At 44.8% G+C, this 22,518-nt stretch overlaps 1 protein-coding gene across 2 annotated transcripts in view; it reads right to left on the reverse strand.

The window, feature by feature from the left end:
- Positions 1-22,518, reverse strand: part of LOC102040828 (tumor protein 63) — a 66,719-nt gene that overhangs the window by 32,690 nt on the left and 11,511 nt on the right. For both annotated transcript variants that reach the window (XM_031055448.1, XM_031055449.1), the window contains exon 2: positions 15,211-15,465. In XM_031055448.1, the coding sequence (XP_030911308.1) occupies positions 15,211-15,465 (255 nt within the window). The remainder of the gene's footprint in view (positions 1-15,210; positions 15,466-22,518) is intronic.

The raw sequence follows: 22,518 nt of genomic DNA on the forward strand, positions 1-22,518 counted from the left end.
CTACCCAAATACTCCATGACACAACAACAGATCTATAAATTATTGGAAACAGATAACATCAAGTCTCTCAATACCTAGCAATTGATTTATTTCACTTGGTAGCACAGATAATAATGCCATCTGCATGATCTAACTGGAAATATAAAAGGAATTAATATGGACTTCAGATGCAAATCCTTGCAACCACAACCTGAAGATAGCTTTCCAAGGAAAACACCAAACAGCCCTTTGTCCCTGCAGACCTCACTACTCTGCACTGCTTCATTTGCAAACTGCAAGCTCTGAAGACCCCAAGCAACAGATGCTTTGTGAGAAGACCTAGCAAGACTGCTTTCCCAACCAAAAAGCAGTCTTTGTTACTGGATAACAGTGAGAACAGGAATAGTTCCCTGGGAAACATAATTTTAAAGTCAGATTTCCCAACTAACCACACCCAATTAGTAAGTAATGCCATGTTTTTGAGTGATTATGGAATACCAGCAGATTTTTTACCAGTTTCAATTTTGTGATTTTCTCTACTGCCACAACAACAACAAAAAAAAGGAATCAAAACCCCCCTCATGATCTTATGTAGGTGGCAGGTAACAAAAGGCAAGTCCCCTCCTCACTAAAAAGGAGTAAAACAAAATGGAACAAAACAAGACAGAGTTGCAACATCAGAAGTTATTCACTCACACTGTCTGGCACTCCCATTTTCCTTACAGCTCATATGTGGTGCATCAGAGAAAGGTGCAAGGCCTCCATGGGCAGAACAGGCTGCTGCCCTGCACCATGCTGTGCAGATGAATTCCTGCCCTAGCAGAAAGCAAGCTTTGCTCTGAGATAGCTACCATCAGTCTCATAAGCCTGCACCACTGCAAGTGCTATCAAGGGCAACACTTAAAAGCATCCCCTTAGCAGCTCTGAAAGTAATGCTATCCAACTGAAAAGGCAGGAGAAGGGCTGGGACTAACACTAGCAAGCCATTTTCAAGTGCAGCCCATTGAATACAATCAACTGGAATCAAAGAAGTCAAGGACTTGGAACCTGCAAAAGTTCACTGCCTCTCTAGAATTTTACCAGCCACCATGTACAGGAAGACACCATTAAACAATCAACTCTTTCTATCCATCATCTTCTCAACTGAACAAAATTAAAAAAGTTCACAGGGGAGTAAACATTCAGCTCTCCAGCTGCAGACAGCAAAGCACCAGGATGCAGAAAAACCCTAAAGAGCATCAGAGATACTAGAAAACACACAACAAGCATGTGACCATGCTACTGCTAAAATGGACAGTTTATTATTGTTTAAGGGAGAGTGCAAGGCTCCTTTGCACTAAGCACTGGGTTAGAAGGAAAAAAATCCCAATTTTACAAAGTGTGGAGGCAACAGATTCAAACAATCCAGAGGGAAGCATGTGGAAGAAGGAAATTGGTGAGGGAGGAGAAGCCCTAGCCACAGCACACCATCTACCTGACCCTGAAGGACACCAAGGAATAGAGAGGCCCAGATAGACTGTAACTGTTGCCATGTATTTCTTATTTAAATACAATTTGTTTAATCTCAAATTGGATTCAACCATCAAAGGCTCTCTCCTGTAGCACACTGACAGTTCGCTCTAAATCTCTGCACCTTTAATCCTTTAATTAGCCAAGAAAAATGTGATCTCAACTCTTCCACCAACCTAAGCTAATTTTCTGCATGAAGCTTCCAACTCCTGTAGGTTACAGGTTTTAGCTGCTCGTGTAGCCAAGGGGAAAAACACTAAACAAAACACACACCCCCAACACCCCATTCCCACACAGGCTGTGTGCTTCTCCAAGGAGCAAGCTCCTTGAAAATTCCAACAAGAGGAACCCATTTTCCCATTGCAATAGTGGGCTGGGAGGCATAATTACATCACCTAATTCAGATAAGGAGCCAACAGAGATTTCTGGGAACAAGACAGTGTTTGCACACAACAGGGATAAAACGAGTGTTAAGCCAATGCTTGGCTAGCACAGTGCCATTAGCAGCTTCAGCCATCTTTCTCAGTGATTTTGGGATGGGAGCTCCCAAGCAAGCAAACAGAACCCCGGACAGTCAAGCAACTTTGGAAACATTGCTGCAGCCCTACACAGACACAGCACATCTTCTAAGCACAGCCTGCATGTCCACACAATGCTGCACGGAGCCCAAGGCCATGCCTCTCATGGGTGTTGATCTGCCAAGTATGGACAAGCTGCAGGAGGCCTTCCTGGTAGCTGGCCACATGTGAACAGCAGCACCAAGAGTCATCAGGGATTTGAAAAAGACTTGGAGACTTGGGAGTCAGAATAACCTCCCCCTGAAGAGCCAGTGCAAAGTGGAAGAGCCCTGTTGACATCAAAGGCAGAGGACAGGCCATGTGCATCTTGCTGTTCTTTAATTTGCTTCTGTGTTGAGGTCTTGACAAAGATCAGCACATGACCAGGGCTGCCCCACTTACACAAGCACTTTTGGTGAAGTCACAGCAGGATTTGGTTTGACAAAAGGGGAGAAAAAACCTCAACAGTCTGCTGATTTTAAGCACTAGCAAAATACTACCCAGGTAGTACTACAACCCCATCTCTTCCTAGAACAGACCACTTGGAATGCATGCACTCTTCCTCTGAAAAGATTTTAGAGACACTGCGTTCACAATGTCCACCTGAATCAGCCCAAATCAGTTCTCTCATCTTCTCAGCAAGGAATTCAGCCTATTAGACAAGCAAAAAGATCTGACTAACAGTTGCTACATTCCACTGACAACAAACCCCAGTCGCACACAGTCTGCACCTTCAACACCCACATTAGCTACACGTGCAAACCAGAAATACAGCTGCATGTACACCTCCGGGGTTGTCTTACAAAAAAAACCCCAAAACAATGCAGAGCACAATATGATGATGAGAACCATCAGTGCAATGATAAGAGAACCTCAGCATGAGAGCCTCTATTGCCAGCCTCACCACTCCAGCCACTCCTGAGTCATCTAACTGTTCTCTGCTGCCACAGGCCTCCAGAGGCATTTCAAATGCACAATTAAAGGCAGGCAAATGAGCTCTGCAAGCTGCAAGACATTCATGCTACATGCAGTTCCAACAGGACAAAGGGGATGGGAGATGGGAGTAGCTGGCAAGGAGCTTTGGATGGGAAGCTGCATTCTGGGGTCCAGGCAGGCAGCCTAGTAACTGAACCTCTGCACTGCCTTTGATCAAATGTATTACAGAACATCCTTCCACCAACAGTCCTCAGGGTGAGTACAGAAAAGCAGCAAACAGTTAGCGGATTTGCTCCAGGTCACAAAGCAAGCTCATCTCACAGCACCAAGATGAGGAGAGGTTTTTTCTCTTTTAAGAAAGAAAAAAAGAAAAAAGAAAGGAAAAACTGTTCCGCGCTCTGAAAGCAGCTAATCAGATTATTAAAGTGCTTAAAAGTTTAATGAAGAAATCAAGGCTATTAAGCAAACATTCAGCTTGATGTCTCTTTTCCTTCTTACCCACCCTTCCTCAATGCATTCAAAATCTCTTTTTGCTATGGTATAACATGTTTGAACAGGTACTGAGATACAAACAAGTCTTGGCCCCATCTCATACAGAATGGATTGGTTGCAGATGTTCTCCTGCAAGCTACATCTTGCCTCCTGCAAGAGCATTCATCTCCAAAACACATCATTTCACCTAGTTTGCCTGAAGCCAAAACTCAAAGGTTATTTAATTTTTAATATTTTTTTTATTAACTCTAACATACCTACAGCTGTGCAAGCAAAACCCCATCTGGTTTTTCAAGACACAAAGAGGCGAGCGACTAAGTTTAGATAAAAGTAACAAAGTTGGGGCAGTCATCTTTCTGCTCACCTCTGCAGGAGCCAACAGCAATGTCAGGGGTGCAATAAAACAAAAAACCTGCTATATTTCAGAGAAGCCTGACATATTTCACTATCTTCCTAGGACAAGTCAGACATGAGCTCATACAGTGGCAGGTGAGTCAGTGAGAGTCAGACAAGCTCCTTAATTAAGCTTTAGGGGCAGATGATCCCTCGAAGGTGTAATCAGATTGGTATGGCCAGTGGAAAAAAGGGAAAAAAAAAAAAAGAAAAACATTTTAAAGGGCTGAGTGAAAACTGCTACACCCTTGTTGAGCCATGCTGGGAAGGCTGAAGGGGCTGAAGGTAGCAAGCTGCCCTGAGACCCCAGCATGCAGGAATACCTGGCCATCCTGCACCACCCCCCTGACAGTCAGCACCTGCCTGTGCGCTCAGTTCTGCCCCTCCAGGGAGCAGAGAAATGCTGACTTCCCCTGCAAGCAGGTCACACTGGGGTCACACTGTGGACACAGTGCCATCCCGGGGTCCCGTGTAAGGGGCACCCCAAGAGCTCCCTGCTCCGAGGCAAGGGTTCCCAACAGCTCTGACCTGTGTGGTGGAGAGAGAAGAGGTCAAAAGGTATTCATTCACAATCACTAACAGAATCAGTCTTGGCCAGGTGATTTATCAACATTTAACATGCTAACAAGCCATCTTCCTTAAGCATCATGAATTCTGTGTTTCGAAAGCTTCTCTGAAATAAGCTGCAAAACACGCATCAGAATACCACTGCACTGAAACAAAATAATGCCATTAAACAGATTGAGATCAGCAGGGTGACTAACAGCATCAGAGCATTTTTGTTTCTTGACACCAGACATGCAGCATGGAAATGGTTTTCTTCCAGCACGTGTCCCTGCAAATTCACCCTGGAACTTGTCTCGCCCGTGCAGCTGCTCCTCCTGTGCTGCAGCGCTCCCTCTGAGTGCCAGCAGCATCAGCACAACCCAGCTCTCCCCATCTTTATCTTGCACAGATCAGGCTGCTGAAAAACAAGCCCAGAAAGACAGACTCCAACCTCAAGAGGCATGGCAAAGGAAATGGGCAAAAATGACTCATCAGAGAAGTCAGCACACAAAGGGAATGCCAAATAAAGGTCAAATTTATGAATTCCCTGTAGAAACTGATTGCAAAGCAATCAGTCCACATGCTTTGTCTTCATCAAACCATACAGCACTAATGATAACACTTCTGAAGATTTTCCTAGGGCCTCACCACTTTCTTTCTGAGTACCAATACCATAAGAGGTTTTAGTAGGATATCTAGAAGGGCATAGACTCCTTTTTGTTGAAGTCCTGTTTGCTCATATGCATACAAGAACTCACCAAGTATGGGTCTAAAAAAATGACTAAGAATGAGTTGTATGAGAGGTTTGCAGGAGAAGAGATGGGAGACAAGGAACTCATTGCAAAAGCAGCCACCACCCTGCTGATTAACGAAGAGGGATCATTCAGTGCTCAGACACTGGACAAACATCTCATGGGAAGACTCTCTCTCTCCCACCCCTGGCAATGCTGATGCTCATATGTAGACAGAGCGGATGCACTGCCTGCCCTGCTCTGGCTCTGCAAACACCCTTCAGGCTGGGCACCAAGCCCAGTGGCACTGCTCACATCCCTTCCCCATGGGAATCCCTTCCAGCCCTGCCTTTTAAGGGGGGCGGGGGGTTCTCAAGGAGCTCTGGGTGCAGGTCAGATGGCAAACCTGAGCTCATTTTCTCCCACTGTAAGGTCAGGAGGGAGGCAGCTCCCAACCACAGCTCACACAGTTGAGTTAATGAGCCCTGACAAGTGGCAGGGTAAGTTTGTTAAGGCTCAGCATCACAGCTAACACAGCACTGGCACAGCCCTGTGCTCTGCCTAGAGAATAGGAACAGGCTTTCCCTCTATCCACAGCCCCCAAATGGCCTGTGTGTCAGCAATTCTCACACCTGGCAGGCCCAGTGCTGGTAAAGCTCAGTATCTCAAGCAGGGGAAGCAATAACCCAAGCAGCAAGCTTTAGCCTGAAGACATGTTTCAGTTGCCTCAAAAGCTAGTCTGTAGAAAGACTCTGATGTCCTGTAAACAAAGCAAAATAAGAGGCCTGAAAGCTAAAGCTACTGATAGGGCACACACAGCAAGCAGCAGTGTCCAGTTGCCCCCCTCGGGCATCTCACATCAGGGGTCTAAGTGCTTTACAGCATGGAATCACAGTTTTATATTTGAGGGTGGGTATGTGGAAAGGGGGGAAGAGGGGGAGCAGAGGCAGAGGGAATGACTTGCACAATGTTACCCAGATCACATCTAAATCACAGGGCAGGAGTGGCTCCGAGGCTGGGCTGGGAGCCAAACACAGGCAGTGCTGCTCCTGAGCAGGGCACATCCTCTCCAGGGCATCTCCTCTCCCCAGGAGCAGAGCATGGTGCACCCCAGGGCGCAACACATGCAGGGAAGAGAGCCCCCAGGCAGCGTGGCCATCATGGCTAATGGGGAAAACAACAGGGCCACAAAATGTAGACCCAAGTCCTGTCTCATTTGTTTAGGAAAGCCAGGTCAGCCTTCAGGTGCTGTTCCTGTTTCCTCTAGCACATTTTCCACCTTTCCACAAAGCTGAATTTAGATGGACTTCAGCAGCTAACAAGTACCAACAGACCATAAAACAACGCTTCTTGTCAGACATGTAATATTTTGCTCTGTTAAGAAAACTCTCACAGAATGTATTTAAAAAGAAATAAAACAATACAAATGAGGGAGAAGTAGCACCCTCCTCCTACGGCTCCACCAAGTTTTGTTCCAAAGTTTAAGTGTTATCTTGAACAACTGGAAATGGTAACTTTTTTATCAATGCTCAGCTCTGTTTGCAAGAGGATCTAAGCTCTTACTTGGGCAGCTATCCTGCTGTGTTTACAATAACAAATCTGACACACCTGCACATAGCAAAACCTCATGAAAAGATTTCCATTGCATAATCAAGTTCATGCTCTTTCTATATAGAAGCCATCCCTACTGAGGACACTTCTTTTTAAAACAAAGTAGGAATTTCTTCACAGTATATGGCCTGCCAAGCACTGCAGCTAAACCCTCAGCACACAGAGCATCACCAACGGAAGACACAGAGAATTATTCTCACTTCAGCACACCTCCAAACTGCTGTGTGCTCTGTGCAGAGTTGGCAGGGACACAATATCTATGACAAACACAGTATTTCAGCTGACCTAAAGAAAGGAATTATCATCTCCAAGGGCAGTCTTTGTCTACACGGTGAGCAATACCTCTTGCACCAGCCCCCTGAAAAAATTTACCCAAAAGCAACTTATTCAACAGCCACTCAAATAGTTTTTGCACAATTTTTTTTTTTTTTGGTAGGGTTGAAATATCTTCTAACAGTGCTCAGTTGATGCAGTTTAAGTTACAGAGATCAATGGTGTGGGGGAGACTGGCAACCTGTTAGGAAACCCTCCTTGCCCTGGAGCTGCTGCCTCCCTTTGGGCCAGCAGCCGTGACCTTTGGAAAGGTAAGGAGGCAACTGTGCTGATGCCTCTCTCAGCTCTGCCAGGCTGCTTTGCATGCCTAGCACTTGTGAAATCCAGGAGAGCTCAGCAGCTTTTACATGCCAGCCCAGAGGCAGTCCCAGTGTTGAATGCTACAAAAACAAAACAAAAAAAAAAAAAAAAAAAAAAAAACGATGACAAAAAAAAAAACACCAAAAAAACCCCCAGATAACCTACCAACCAAAAAAAAAAAATACACCAAAAAAACAAAGCATAAAAAAGAAAAAAAAATATTCCACTCCAAAAACTTCTGGTTCAGAAACTTTGGCACTCCTGGCACCTCCGTTTCCCTTCTCTAAAATGGCGACTCCACTCCTGATTTGCCTACCAAGCAAAGGTGTTTGCTGATTAGGGAAGTAATGTTTGTGAAGCACTTTGAAGATTTAAAGTACTACATTAATCCTACATGCTGTTCTTAGTAGAAGCCAATTTTTAACTGAGAAAAAAAAAAAAAAGAAAAGCTGATTTAAATAGTGACCCTCCCCTACTTCAAGATGTTCACTCATCTCCCAACTTCAGCTATTCTTATCTGTAAATGTTTTTTTAACCCTTCCTTCTCACAGTTCTCAGAAACCACAAGTCTCATTCAGCTTTTATTTGAAAAATGGCTTCTTTCCAGGCTGTGGCTGTTTCTTGTAAAGTTAATTCCTTTGGTAATACTGCTGGAGGCACATTGGTATGTTTGGTGTGTGTATGTACACATATATATTTTCCCCCTTTTCACACGGTGTTGTTTTTATATATGTGTAGTGAAAGATACCTAATCCAGGATTATGATTCTCTTTATTCCTTTCTCATGAAAGTAGGTGGGGCTTTTTTTGTGCAAGTTGCACTGATGAAAATTATGTTTAATTATGCTTTTTCCTCTCCACATAGACAAAAAAAAGTCTCCTTAAAAACCAAAAAAAGTTTCTTGCACCTAATTTTTCCCTTCTGAGCTTTCCTTCAAAAACAGCTAAAACCTTAAAACTAAAATTATGAAGAAGAAAAAATTTATGATGCCAGCAAATCTAGAAATTGCTTGTACAAAACAGCAGAGGGGTCTTCTGCCCCAGTGGGGGACACAACCCCTCCCCATCCTCTGTTCTAATGCCTCATGGTTTTTCACTTGCAGATCCCAGGAGTAGTGTAGGATCCCTGGAGTGAGCTCTAACTCATCTCCAGTTACAGTGGGAGGGAATCAGCCACAAACATTGCAACCAAGAAGCTAAATCCTAGTGGGGAGAGGAGGTCATTCACACCATCTGATGCTTTCTCCCAGCAGGACAGGCATGCTGGGTGCCCCACACTGACTGTTTGAAGATCACGCTCAAAGCAGGAAAGCCAAATTTTCAGTTCCCAGTGCTGACAAGTACCAGTTCATACAGTAAGTAAATAACTTCCCTTCTCATTGCACAGGGTACAGAGTGTCCCTTACAGCACAGTCCTGCACCACAGTTCAGCTCTGGCACCATGGAGGACACTGGTCTAACAGCATAGAGCAAACCTCCTGCTCACACAGAGAGACTACACTGCCTTAGTAGGATTTACAAAATAATCTGGGACATAAAAAAGCAGGAAAAAAAAGCAAGACAGCTTACATCTCAAGGCATTTTCTAGAAAATGCTCCACAGGTCTGTACAGCTGCTTGTAAGGAGTAACAGAGGATGATAACTGGTAATAAAAACAAAATATACATGACAAAGATATTATGGGGAAAAAAACACAATTACAGTCTAATGGGAACCTAATGCACTGAGATCTCATTTTACTCAAGCATAAAAACCCAAACAGAAGCCAGCAGTCCCCTCCTGACTGGTTCTCACAGGTGAACTGGTTCTTCCCAGCTTTGTGAGCTTGAAAACACCTCCCTGCCGTGAGAAAGGCACCTCCTTCAAAGACAATAAGCCTGGCTCCTCTCTTTCCAGGTAGATGACCTAGGACAAGTTACTTATGCCTGAGCAGCCTTGGTGTTAGGCCCTGTAATGTCACACAGAGGGAAACACACCTCAGAAGCTCCTCAAGCAAGAAAACACAAACGCCACCTCTCCCTGCATGGTGGCAAATGACACCTGCCCTGGGCCAAGAGCCCACACATGCTGCAGGCAGCCTCTTGAGGCAGGCACAGCTGCTGAGGGCTTAAGGAAGTCGAATCTGAGCCACTTTCCACCTGAGACAAGTGGCCAAGTAGAGCAGCACTGCTGATCTGCCATGAAGGCCTCAGCACTGCACCAGCATCCCAAACTGCCACCCCATCCTCTCCTCCACTGCCTTCTCCTTCCAGGTGGCTTCTCCCCCTTTGGATTGCACCATCTTTTCCCTTCCTCTCTGCCATAACAAGTGGGGCTATCACCAGTGAAACAGGTGTTGCTGGGGGACCTGCTGGGCCGCAGACATTTACCCGCAGCGTGGCCCACAGGCGCGCAGTCTGTCTGCTCCGGAGGGCTGCAAACCCCCAGACAAATGAGTCTCACAAGGACCCCTCTCAACTGCAAACAGGCACAGCCCACACCCTGCTGACTAGGAGCCTCTGAGGAGAAAAAAACCCCAAAATCCTCTAACAAGGCCACGTTCAACCCCTCTCTCTGGACAGCTTTAAATACAACGTTAAAGGGTGAAACCAGAAAGCTCAAATGACACTGACCAACACCAACAAGGAAGCACAAAGCTAAGATTCCAAAGGAACACTCAGCACAGCCTCCAGGTATGTTCACTGAGAGAGTCAGCAGCCTTTAAAAAAAGTTTTCACTTATGATACTGAGAGATAATCAGCAGTCAGGACATACTGGACACAAGCAGAGTTACTGAAATGATGCACTATTTGAACAGATTATTTAAGAGAACACTGAACACATAATTAGGAACTGCTGAGTCAAGGCAATGCACACATCTAATTGCCCTCTCACTGCTTCGCTATGCTTATGCACAGTCCTCTAATTCTTTTTATAGAGACTGGCAAAAAATGTCCCAAATTGACTACGTGGATCAGAACACAGAATGTATTTAAAATAAAAATGGAATGAGTCAATGTGAAATAGAAATACAGAGATAGCCCAGCCAAGGAATCTGTTCTCTCAACCACAAAAACCTGTTATTGCTTGTGTGGACTAATTTAAGTGCATTCTTTTCAGCTTCCTTAAAATGCAGCTTTTCCAAATTCACTAACCCCAGCCAGCACAATCCACTTAGTTGCTTTCATGCATGTCACACACACTATTATCCAGCTTTGCTAGCAAAGAGAGTCTGAAATCTGAGTATTTTCTGATGGTTGAAGGTACAGCTGAATTTACTGAGAACAGGAAAACCAGTGAGCCTGCCTGGAACATGGATCGCAGCTTTGGAAAGCTCCATGTTTCATAACAAACCCTGAAAGGACCAACCCAACTCAGCTCCAACCTACTGCAGGGCATGAGAATAAACTACTAAACTCAGGTATTGCCAACACCTGAATTATGCAAGTCTCGCAGGGCTCGGTGTCTTTCCTAAGCAGAATCAAAAATTTGCAAATAAATTTCAGTTTTCATTTAAAAACTTAAAACAATTTCTGCCTTCTTGTAATTATCAAGAAAAGTTTTAAAGTATTTAGCAAAATCACCCTAAAGGCTCAAAAACCAGGAGAGAATAAGAAGAACCTGTTTGTCTTTTAAAAAAGAGTCTCATGACTTATAAGGTGGTATCTTGCTTTTGGGGATGGGTGGATCAGATTCATTTTTTGATAGCTTGCATTTGGCAGTAATGTTAACTTTTACTTACCTTGACATACAACTCTAATTTTTACTTTCCTACTGCAATCATGCTTTCCCCCATTTAACAGGTTCTGCTAGTGGCAGGTGATTGCCAAATATTTTTTAGGGGGAAAAGGGAGTGCAGCTGTTTATTTATTTGAGCTCCAGGTGGGGAAGATCGGCATGCAGCTTCCACAAAGCAAAAAAAATCTGAGGTGGCACACTTTTGAAATACCTCGCTTTCTTCTGCTGCAGAAACAGGAGGAGATATTGCAATGCTTGGGCATATGGGAATTCTCCCACAATAAGTGAGACACTATTCTGCTAAAGTTCTTACTTCATCCAATTCAGAGTGCTTCTTCCTCAACCTCAAGAACCTACTCTGTCTCATCTTTACAAACAGTAACTGCTTGTTCCTTTGCAGCACGGTTTTCAAGAAGGTTTTGTTGTATGAGGGTGCATGCAAGAAACTTTGTTCAATTTAGATTATAAAGGCTTTTGTTTTCAAACACTTTCACTAGAGTTTCAATTGTTAAAGATTTTCCTTCTGAAAAGGCTGATTAACCTGCTTATATCCTTACTCACGTTCTGAGGTCATTAATTAAAAAAATAATCAAGGTTGCTTATAAAGTCCTCTGCAATCCAATCTCAATTTGTCATCATTAATTAGATCAACATTGCATACAAATGAGACCTAACCTGATTAGACAGCGTGTTTTACTGGAATTCCTACTGACGGTCATGAAAGACTTCAGAGAGAAAATTTGCAATATTTTCAAAGTGAACTGCTCATACATATGGAATCACCCTGTCACCTAGCATCAGCTAGTGTTTCTCTTTGTAATTTCTGGCTTTTTTTTCTTCCTCCCCTCCCCCCCTTAATTAGGAGCCCATCACACCCCTGAGCAGAGAAGCTGTCACACTCATCTCCCTCCCAGCCCGTACTACACAAATACTGCTAATTTTGCAAAGGGTGTCTACTGTCCTAGGACAATAAACCTCCCCCTCTGCAGAGTTTGGAGGAGAAAAAGCCAACAGCAAAAAGTTTTAAGAAAAAAAATGATTCCAGGTCTGTTTTCAGAAACATACCATTCAAATAACCAGCAAGTATGCTCTCTACTTTCCCCCGCCTCCAACAGAAGTAACCTTGGGATCTAAATGCACAAAGTGGCTTAGAAACCTGAAGCACCTTCACAGGTCTCCAATCACTCCATGAAAGCAGCTCTTGCTTTTTGGAGAAATAATCCATTCCTCTTACCCAGTTCACTGCCTTCACTCCCATGACCTAATCTGACATGACTCAGCCCAGAAGATCAGAGGAACTCTGCTGAAGCACTTTGTCAGCCAGGACAGCTGATGCTCTGCCAGGCACCACCAACCCCTTCCCAGAAGGACAAGGTGGATCAGACTGGTTCATCCCCTCCACAAAGGGGGAAAGTGCAACACAAGGGATTTCCTTACTTAATATTGTTATACGGGGAACTGCAAGAGAGAAAAATGGGGAAAAAATTAGAAAAACTAAACCAAACAAACTAAGAAACAAGGCTTTCAAGTTTTGGACTCTTAATAAGGGTGGGGCCATCAAGTAATTACACTTTTAATAGGTCACTGCAGTGGAAGAAACTCTTCCAGTTGGGTAAGTTCCTAATCCATCATTAAAAAAGATGACAGGCATTAATCAAAGTGTATGAAGTCACGTATGGGGGGGGAGCAACTCCAAGAACTTGCTCTTGCTGAGAGGATGGGGCAATCACTCCTGCTTTCATCAACATTTCATGCGTGTTTCCACACTTCTCAGGACGACAGTGGGAAGCAGGGCCTTCACGTCCTTCCCCACCCACCCCACTGATAAAGCTGTCGAACGCAGATTACCAACTGCTCAAGAGCTCATGTGAAATGAGTTGGTGGATTAATTAGCAGAAGGGCAGAGCTCTGAAGATGGATAGATGCTCCACTTCACAAGGTGTATTGATTGAAGGTCCCCAGCCAACACCACAGGACTGTCATAATTCACTGTGAATGTACAGCTCACTGCCACCTCCTGCACGAGCAGCTAAATCTGGGTCACTTGGCTCAGTGCAGGGACACCTGGACCACACTCCCTCCTCCCTAATCAGACAGCTGTTTTAAGAGCCTATTCCTTTAGTAAAATACATGGACTTAGACCTGAACAGACTTGCAACATGTATGGGGAATACACCATCATCTGCTGGTCCACATCAGGGCAATGAAAAAGTAACGAAGGCTAAATGAGCCTTTCCCCAGGCTGCACACATCTGATGACTGCAGTCACCAAACAGTAATTTAATTTCTTTTTCAAAGTCAGCATGTAATCTGAGCTTTGACCACTACCTAGATCCACACTGGAATTCAACCCTCACTTCTACCCCAAAAAGCCACTATCACTGAGGTGAAACATCTCATTTAAGCTTGCTAGTAGCTCTCTTGCCTTCATCTCTGCTGGAGCAACCTACTACATACGTTCAAACCTCATTTCAAAAGATTGCTTTTCATAGTTGAAAGGACAGCATCAAACACTTTGGCTCCTTGCAGCTGCATTAGATAATTCTTTGTACCATACGTATCAAAACAGAATGTCTTTTCATATCTCCTTCAAAGGACCCTCCCCAGAACAGCTAGCAAAAATCCAAGCCAGCATTTTCTTGCCCTGAGAAATGCAAAGTAGAACTGACCAAGAGTTTCCTCACCTAAAGGGAATTGAAAATAAATATTGTGTGTAGTGGAATAGGAGAAACAAGGACATAAAAACAAGTGCAAAGTACAGCACAGCATCACTCCCCAGGCTGATGAGTAAAAAATGCAATTTCAACCTCACTTAGAAATACCTCACCCTTTTATGCATAAACAAATGAAAATCTGGTTGTGACTGGACCTATCACATTTCAACCTCACTTAACATGATTTTCTGAACAAAGTTATTAATGTCAGTTCTAGACAAATTTTACCAGAAAAGGCTTTTAAAATATAAGGGACACAATCTTAGAGTGATCTGTGGTTATATGGCATCTTTTTCCACATGAGAGCACAAGGGCTCTGCTGCTTTGCTGGCAGCAGTAGCTGGAAGGGTTTTTTTAGTTGCATTTGCAGCTAGATTGTATCTGAGATCAAAGCAGTTCCTCAGATTTCAAATAAAAATAAAAAAAAAAAACCACTATTTTAATGATCTTAGCTTTTGGTAAAAAGTCTCTTTTTGCTTTAAAAAAAAATTAAGTCCTTAATTTTATTTGGATAGCATGGGGCAGGACATTATTCACTGCACCTTCCCCAAGTGCCAGCAGGAAAGGAAGGCAAATATTGAACATCTTTAAGATAGCAATATTCTCCAATGTAAACATCTCTACTCTAAGAGTCCTAAGCCACAACAGCTGGACTTTCAGCTCCAGCAGTGCTGTGTCCTGAGCTATGAAGTCTCTAGAGATTGAACAATCAAGCCAGCACCACCAAGGATCAAGAGCTGGGCTTCAGGCTTCAAGCTTCTGCCTTTTTTTTTGTTAAGAAAAGAAGTGTTAAATAAAAAACCCAAAACACCAAACCAACAACAAAACTCCACAATAAAACAACCCACCCCCTTCAACAAAACCCCAAACAACACACAGGGCTGACCCGAGCTGGGGACACACTGGGGTTCCCATACCAGCTGCAAGAGGAGAAGGACACAGAAAATGCCAGCCTCACACTCCATGGGTCTGAGCAAGGAGCACCACCTCCACCCTGCTGGCACAGCCCTGCGTGCCAAACCTCATATAAACCCGTGGATGCTGGAGAAAGCCAAGGGAAGCACTGAGGCAGTGCTAATGCCCACCTCAGTTTTACTCCAGTGCTCCTGCTAGGCCCAAAAAGGGAGCCACTCGTTCATCATGCGTGATCTCTACGTGACTGGTTTTTTGCAAGGCATTTTAGTCTCCTGGGATTTAGTGGTATTACTGAGGGTTAAATTCCCACCACACCCTCTCAGAGCAACCAAGATAAATATCTCCCTTCTGTGTGACACATCACGCCCTGCAGAGCACTCGGGTCACTTTGCTCTTGCACAAGCCTGGGTATGTATTACATGATAAAGTCACTACGGGCAGGGGGACCAAAGGCAGTGAAGGGATGCTGTGTCCTTACCGTCCATGTTGCTGACTTTGCTGTGCTGGACTGCTGAAATGATACATCGAAGCTGTGAGGTCCTGGGTAGTCTGTGTTGGAAGGGATGGCTGGGGAGGGAGAGAGGGCGTCAAAAGTGGAGCTGGGCTGGGCGTAGGGCGAGGGGGCCGTGACGCTGTTCTGCGCGTGCTCCGTGTTGTACGGGCTGGTGGAGGAAGAGCCATTCTGGATCTGCTGGTCCATGCTGTTCAGGAGCCCCAGGTTCGTGTACTGTGGCTGCAGGCAGAGAGATGCACAGGAGCGTTAGAGGAGCTGCATCAGCACAGGCTGGCCAGATGTAGCACAGCCTCCACCATGGAGGATGCACAGCATCATCTCAGCACCACTGCTCGTGTCACACCAGGAGGGAGATTTGCAAAGGATATCCCCCACTTTACATTGGTGACTGAAACAGAAAGGAGCACAGCTCCTCAGTCACACACTGGATCAACAGCAGAGCTGGGAAAACATCCTGTGCATAACCAGGAGGTGATTTGCAGGGCAGGAAGCAAGCCTGTCTCTCTGTGATGGCTGTGTCTAGCAACACAGACCTTTTCAAAGGTACTGCTGAAACCTGATAAAAGCCAGCAGGTCCCCTACAGTGCAACTGGCTCTTAACCTGTACAAGGCTACACCATCTTCAGCAGTCTGACGCTCTACACAAAAGCTATGGATCTGATCCCACTACTCAGTATGACATCAGGACCTCTAACTAAGGTGGTAACTGTGCTGAAATGTGACTCACTGGAAAAACTGTTAGGTGCCACTACCTGAACCTTGCATTCAACTCCCAGTGACCAGTCAGAGATGGTGGTGGAGAATTAAAGTTCTCATCAAGTAGACTGGAAACAGCATGGAAGGCTTCTTCTCTTCAGAAGTACCAGTTGTACAGTTAAGTAGTACTTAAGTGCTACTTAGCACTTCAAAAACTTTCAAGTACAAACAACACATGAAACAACTGGAAGACATCAAAACTACAAACCTCTGAGAATACAGTACAGAAAGGGCAAAGGTTAGATTAAGGAGACGTTAACCGAAAAAATACATCTAATACCCTAAATTCAACGTGCAGCCATGGTCCCCCATATCAAAGAGAGGGGAACACAGTTTAGAGGAAGACGAGAAGAATAAGAAAATCCTTTTAATGCCATCCTGAAATGTGACAGTAGACAACTTTTCAGCCTGGAAAAAGGATTATGAGAAGAAAGGTGGAACTCAGCATGATAGAAGGTGATAAATTCCTAGACAACATGGAAAAAGAGCAAATACAAAATTACTTTTCATGTTCTCTTAAAAGAGGAGTTGGGGACTGAGCAAACATCTTGAGCAGAATTTTGGCTTAAACACGCAGTTATTCTTCACAAAAGACTTATGTTTCATAAAATCCACAAATAAACATGGATTTTTTTTTGCCACAAAATGTCACAATACTAAAAACCCAAGTTCAAAAAGGCAGGAGACAACTTCTGCTTGAGAAAAATCCATCAAAACAAGTGTATCTGATTGAAAAATTCTGAACTACCAATGCTTGGAGCTGGGAAATTATTCTGGAGAAAATTACGTAACTGCCACACCTTTTTAATCCTCCGAAGGACATGGCACTGGCCAGAGTGACAGGGCAGCAGGCAAGCGGGATTCAGTCAGGTACACCGGGTTCACAGCCTCATTCCAAGGGCACTAACTGTGCGTCCCAAGGGCACTAACTGAGCCCATCTCAGGGCAAGCAGCATCACAAAGGTTTGTGGTGCCCATTCCCAGCAGCTCTGGGCTCAGCCAAGAACAAGCAGCAATAAAGGCACCTGGTTCTGCTGTTAGCTGCTGACACAGCAGAAGGGGCTCTTTCTCTCATCCAAGGCTCCAAGCAGCTCATGTCCCTCAACATCCTGTAGCTCCAGTCCCACCCAGAGTGATCAAGCTCACGTATCTGTCAGTATTTCAGCTACTCTGCTCACAACTTCCCTCATCTTTCCAACAGTTATTCCTTCTCTTATCAGCCACGAAGCAAAGGCTCCCTGAGTCAGAGCACCAACCACAAGATCCATAACAAAAAGCTTTCTCAATACTGGGAATCCCAGTAGCCCTACTGAAGCTTTAAGTAGCACAACACTCCTCCAAAGACCTGAAAGGAAAGGGCACAACCTATCTGTTGAGCTCTCCTGGGAACTTTGGATAAGCCCTTTAACATCCAGCTTTACCAGCCACTTCAGCCTTTCACAGAGGAAAACAGGATGGTCCCTTTGCAAAGATGAAGTGTCTTTCATGTGCCCAAAGACTTCACACTCTCAGCTGTACTTCCAGAATGGAAGTAGAAAATTTAAACCACCCACTGCAGCTCTTCCTTTGGTTTCTGTTTCACTAGAAGAAGCTAATATTTTCTGGGGGTTGTATTAAACACTCAAGATGAGGCTGGTGCTCTGGGGTCTTCAGTGAGGCACGGAGGATCTTCCAGAGATGGATCAGCTCACAGGAGCTGTGCTGTGAAGGTCTGTTTGGGGTCAACAGTACAGAAAACTTCATTTTGGAAGCTGGGATAGGCTACAGAGGAAAGGGAGAGTTGGTTCCCTCCCTCGCTCTGTCGGTAACTTGCTGTGTCCTTGGGCAAGGCACCTCTCCTCCCCCTCCACCCTCACCCTACTGCAGGCAGCAAGGTCTGCAGGGCAGGGATTGCTCCTCACCCTGTAAAAAGCCCTGCACATAATGGGCCTCCTTTGTCTCAGGCCTGCAGGCATCGGAGTAATAAAAGCAATTACATATTGAGTCCTAATCCTGGGTGAACCAGTGACTCAGGTTAGTCATTTGCCCTCCTTGCCTCAGTTTCCCCCTCTGGAGCAGTGTGGATGTTATTAGTGCCCAGCACCACTGTTAGATAGAAGAGCTTGTATTTAATTGGACTCAAAGCTAAACAGTTGATGGGGGAGAGAGCAATCCAGACTGGTTCTTCTTCTCCAAAAGGAGATTGCAGCTTTGGCAACACAGATGACAGTTATGTCTCATCTCCTGCAGGCTATTCACTCAACCAAGACCTATTTAACGGACTTTTGGTACACGTCTTCCCTCCAGGCTAATTCCATATGGAAAGAGCCAGAATTCTGATGTGCTGTACCAGGAAGAGTCTTTTACCTTATCAATGATTTTGCATTTAATCAAAAAACAACCCTCCTGCCCCAGAATATCCTAGTGAGACCTGAAGACTTCTCAAAAATCAAGTATCATTCAATTGTTTCATTCCTCACGGAGATTATAATCAGACACACTCCCTAACCAGCAAATGATCAGAAGACAGCTGTGATGAAAACAGTCTCCTACACCAGCTCAGACACACAGACAGCAGAACAATAGTGTTTCAGCTTTCACTTAAAAACTATTTCTCTAATCCCAGGCCACTTAAGCTAATGGGGAAAGATGGCCAAACAAGTGGTCAGTGTTAACAAGACAGCACAGCCTGGAAATGCTGAAGGTGCTGCCTAGGATCCAATTTAACAAAAATAATAAAATAAGCGCCCCATTAAAATCTAAGATATCCTACAGATATTCCAAGATCCTTTTCATTCCTTTCAGTCCAGGGACCATCTGTCTAAATGTTATCGGCGGAGCAGCCATTCCAGTGCATTTATACATCACATGCCACAGCCAAATGCCGTGTCCCCATTTGCTCTTTAAATAACTATTAATCTCCTTGCACTTATCCTCATGCTGACACAAGCAGCTGTTGGACTCCCCTTCTGCTGCTTCGAGTCCCGCCAGCCTTTCACCTTCCCCGGCCCCCGTGTCCCCTCCCCAGGCAGGTGCTCCATCCCTGTGACAAAGCCACCAGGTTTGCACAGCCCAGCACTAAGCCCGGTCTCCAAGCTGCGCCCCAAGGCAGGCGCGGAGTTGTTTGCGCTCAAGGGGTCAACACCTGAACTGCCTGCAAGGTTTTGGAGGAATCTGATAAGGCTTGGGGAGGCACACGCCTTCTGACAACAGGACAATTAGAGGGGCAGCAGGCCCGGGGAAGGCACACGCAGGAATTCATCCCCCTGGCCCCTGGGGTGGGGAGAACAAAGAGAGGCTGCAGACTGTCTGCAAGGTATTGCCCCTCAGGAGGGGGCTGCAGGGCGTGTGTTTGCACACACACTGCTTCCTTTCACCAGTCACAGAATGGAACACAACAGCATTGCATCCAGAAATTGATTCTTGGCAGGTTGGGAGCACAGAATTCAACGCATGCTCATATTTTTCAGTCATTTTAAATGACTGAAATGTAGCCCGACTACCGATTCCTGATCTAAAGAGAAATCTATTTGGTGGAAAGAAATGAATTGCATATAAAGCTGGAAGAACGGATTATCTAATTTTCAGTGCCTTTGTTTGCTATTTTGTTCCCTCCACCGAGTTTCTCAAACTATTAATATCACTGAACCATTATAAAAACCTTCAGGCAAGTCTAACAGCAAATAATTAGAGAGCTACAATTAGATTTTAGACCATGTATTTCAGAACATCATCTCAACAACGCATCTTGAGCTATCAGTTTCGCTTCCTACATCCCATCAGCTTCACTTTCGGGTTCTCATGCTAACTCATGCTTGCGGGTTAGGAGAAACATGGCTCTGCAGGAGGGGTTTGCTGAATTAAAACCAGACTGGAAACCGGCGATGGTTTAAGCCGCCGGGAGGGTGGATGTCCCCCGGGAGCACGGGGGGACAGCAGGGGACAGCAGAGCCGGTGGCCAGCGGCTCCGAGGCGCTTGCCACCAGAGGGCAATGCAAATGCTCCGGCACGGCAGAGCCCGAGCAGGGGAAGATGCCCCAGCCCACCCAAACCCTTCTCACCCTGCCCAGCAGCAAGAAACCAGCCCTGGCTCCCCAGCCTAAAGCCCATTGTGTAAATTAATAAGGTTATGAGAAAGATCTGCAAAAAGACCCTCCGTTGGAAAGGAAGTAACTAGTGCAAGTCATGAAAAGCTCTGAAGGGGACTTCCACGCCAAAAAATCCCCTAAAATACACAGCTCCAGCTATTAACTACCCAGTTAGCAGCATTTTAGAGAATCTTGAGGGTTTCTCCTCTTGACAAAGTAGACAAAAAGTTACCATCTGCAGGTGTAGAACACCTAGATGCCTCCACCGCTATCAAAACCCTTCTCCCTAATACCAAAAGAACAAGCATTGCCATACACACCTACTGACTGCATTTTATTTCTCACCACTGGGTCTATCTACGCAGCTCAAGAGCAGGGTCCAAAAGCCTTGCAAAACATCTGGTGCTTATTCTCCAAAGATAGGAGATGATGAAACTAATAAACTACCATAGTTATTAGCAACAAGAAGATTTGCACAGCACTTTGGACATCCTGTGCTTTGTCCTTAACCACACCACAATGATGCACTAGGGCCAACTCTTGTAGGACTAGTAAGCAACTTACAGCAATATTTCAGTGCTGCCCAGGGAAACATTCAGATTCCTGTTGGTGAACAGCTATCTTAAAAGCAGCAGGAGAAATGTTTCCTATCCAAATCAGATGATACACACTTCAAATATACCTAGAAATATTTAAATCCACCTAAGTTTTCAAACCTTCCTAGCAAAGGATTTTAGTAGGTGGAAATAAGTCCCTTAAGCTCAACAGAAGGGCTTCTATCACAATTATTAACCAAGATATTGCTGACTGCCAGTTGCTCTGATGGCAGCTGATACAATACCCCATGTCAGCACTCTGCTTGTGCCATGACAGAGCAGTGCCAAGAAATAAAGGGCTCCACCCATGGCCCTCAGCTAAGATCAGGGCTGAAGCAGAGATAGCTCACTCATCGCAATGAAAGCTGTGATTTGCTTTGCCTCTCCAGTCTGTTTGCTCATATAAAAAACATCAAACAAAAAAAACCCAACCAAAAAACAAATTAAAAAAAAAAAAGAGGGAGACAAAGACTGAAAAATTTCAAACTCAGTTTGGACACTGCTCTGGTCCCCTTCAAGCTATGAGGGGAAGAAGTGCACAGCTCATTTCAACACCAGCTCAGCCACACTCCCTCCAGCTCAAGTTCTAAAATGGAAACAAATCCTGTGGGTCTATTTTGCAGAGGCCTTTCCACAGAGCTACTGTGCAGGTGAATACACCAAGCACTTGGAAACCCTCAGATAAAATGATAATGTGCACCATATACCCAAAGTGAAAAGCAAGGGAACAAGTAACTTCGGTTGAACCAAAGATACCAAGTTATCAAGATTGATTTGTTCTAGTATAGTGCCTGGAAACCTATCTGATTTGAGTAATCTGACTCTTGGGTCATTGCTTTTTCCAGGAAGAGAGGAGGCTATTTCCCATCCCAGTGGTATAACAGGTTCCCAGTGCAATGGAGGGCACTGAATTAAAAGAAGCCCTGGAGTCAATCACTCTGCATATTAGACCTGCTGCAGCACAACCAAACAGCCTCTCCTCAGCTCAATCCCACCTGTAAGCAGGGAGCACAAATATTTCTGCATATTTCCTCCTATACTATTAAGAAGGGAATCTATTTGAGATCTGCAGGGCTGTGCAATATGTGCAATTTTAAGAAACTAAATGCAAGACTATTAACAAAGAAAAAAAATTTTTTTCCAAGAAGAACAAAAAACAAAACCCCATGAGTGACACACACAATCCTTCTGCACAGGTATTTCATGTTAAGTAGTTAGATAAACCTAGGAGTTGCCTGGACAGCTTCCAACACCACCTAAACACATAAGGAAAGCCTAAGGAAGACACTCCATTTCAACCAGCTGGGGAGGAAAAAAAAACAAACCAAACCCAGCCCCCATAACTACTCTCTTCCCCTCAAAAAACCCACCATTAAATGACCAACTCAAATCACACCACTATGACTGCTGTGCCCACTTTACCAGAGCATCCCTTCTGTCCCAGCCATCCCCAACAGCCCTGTGGCCCATTTGGTGAACAGAACACCACAGAAGCTGAACAGCAGAAATCAGTGCACATCAGTAATCTGCAAACACACACAGCATCACACTTGAAAAACAATCTCACTTGTACACTGGAGGATGCAGAAGAGTCTGAGCCATTTTCACTGGGACGAGCTATTCCAGCAGGCACGCAGTGCCACATCTACACCCTTTAGGTTCACAGAAGCAGCACAATTTCAAGAGCCATACCCTGTACAGCTGCAGGTCACATTTCACTGAGCCACAGGACTGTTGAACACAGCAGAACTTCATGTTCAAGTTAGAGTCCACTTATGCAAGTATTTGCGGGCTCAGAGAATGAGACAAATGAACAAAAAGCAACGTGAGGTCAAGTTCCTGTCCACACACAA

The sequence above is a fragment of the Geospiza fortis genome, unplaced genomic scaffold (assembly GCF_000277835.1).
Source record: "Geospiza fortis unplaced genomic scaffold, GeoFor_1.0 scaffold172, whole genome shotgun sequence".
Taxonomy (NCBI): domain Eukaryota; kingdom Metazoa; phylum Chordata; class Aves; order Passeriformes; family Thraupidae; genus Geospiza; species Geospiza fortis.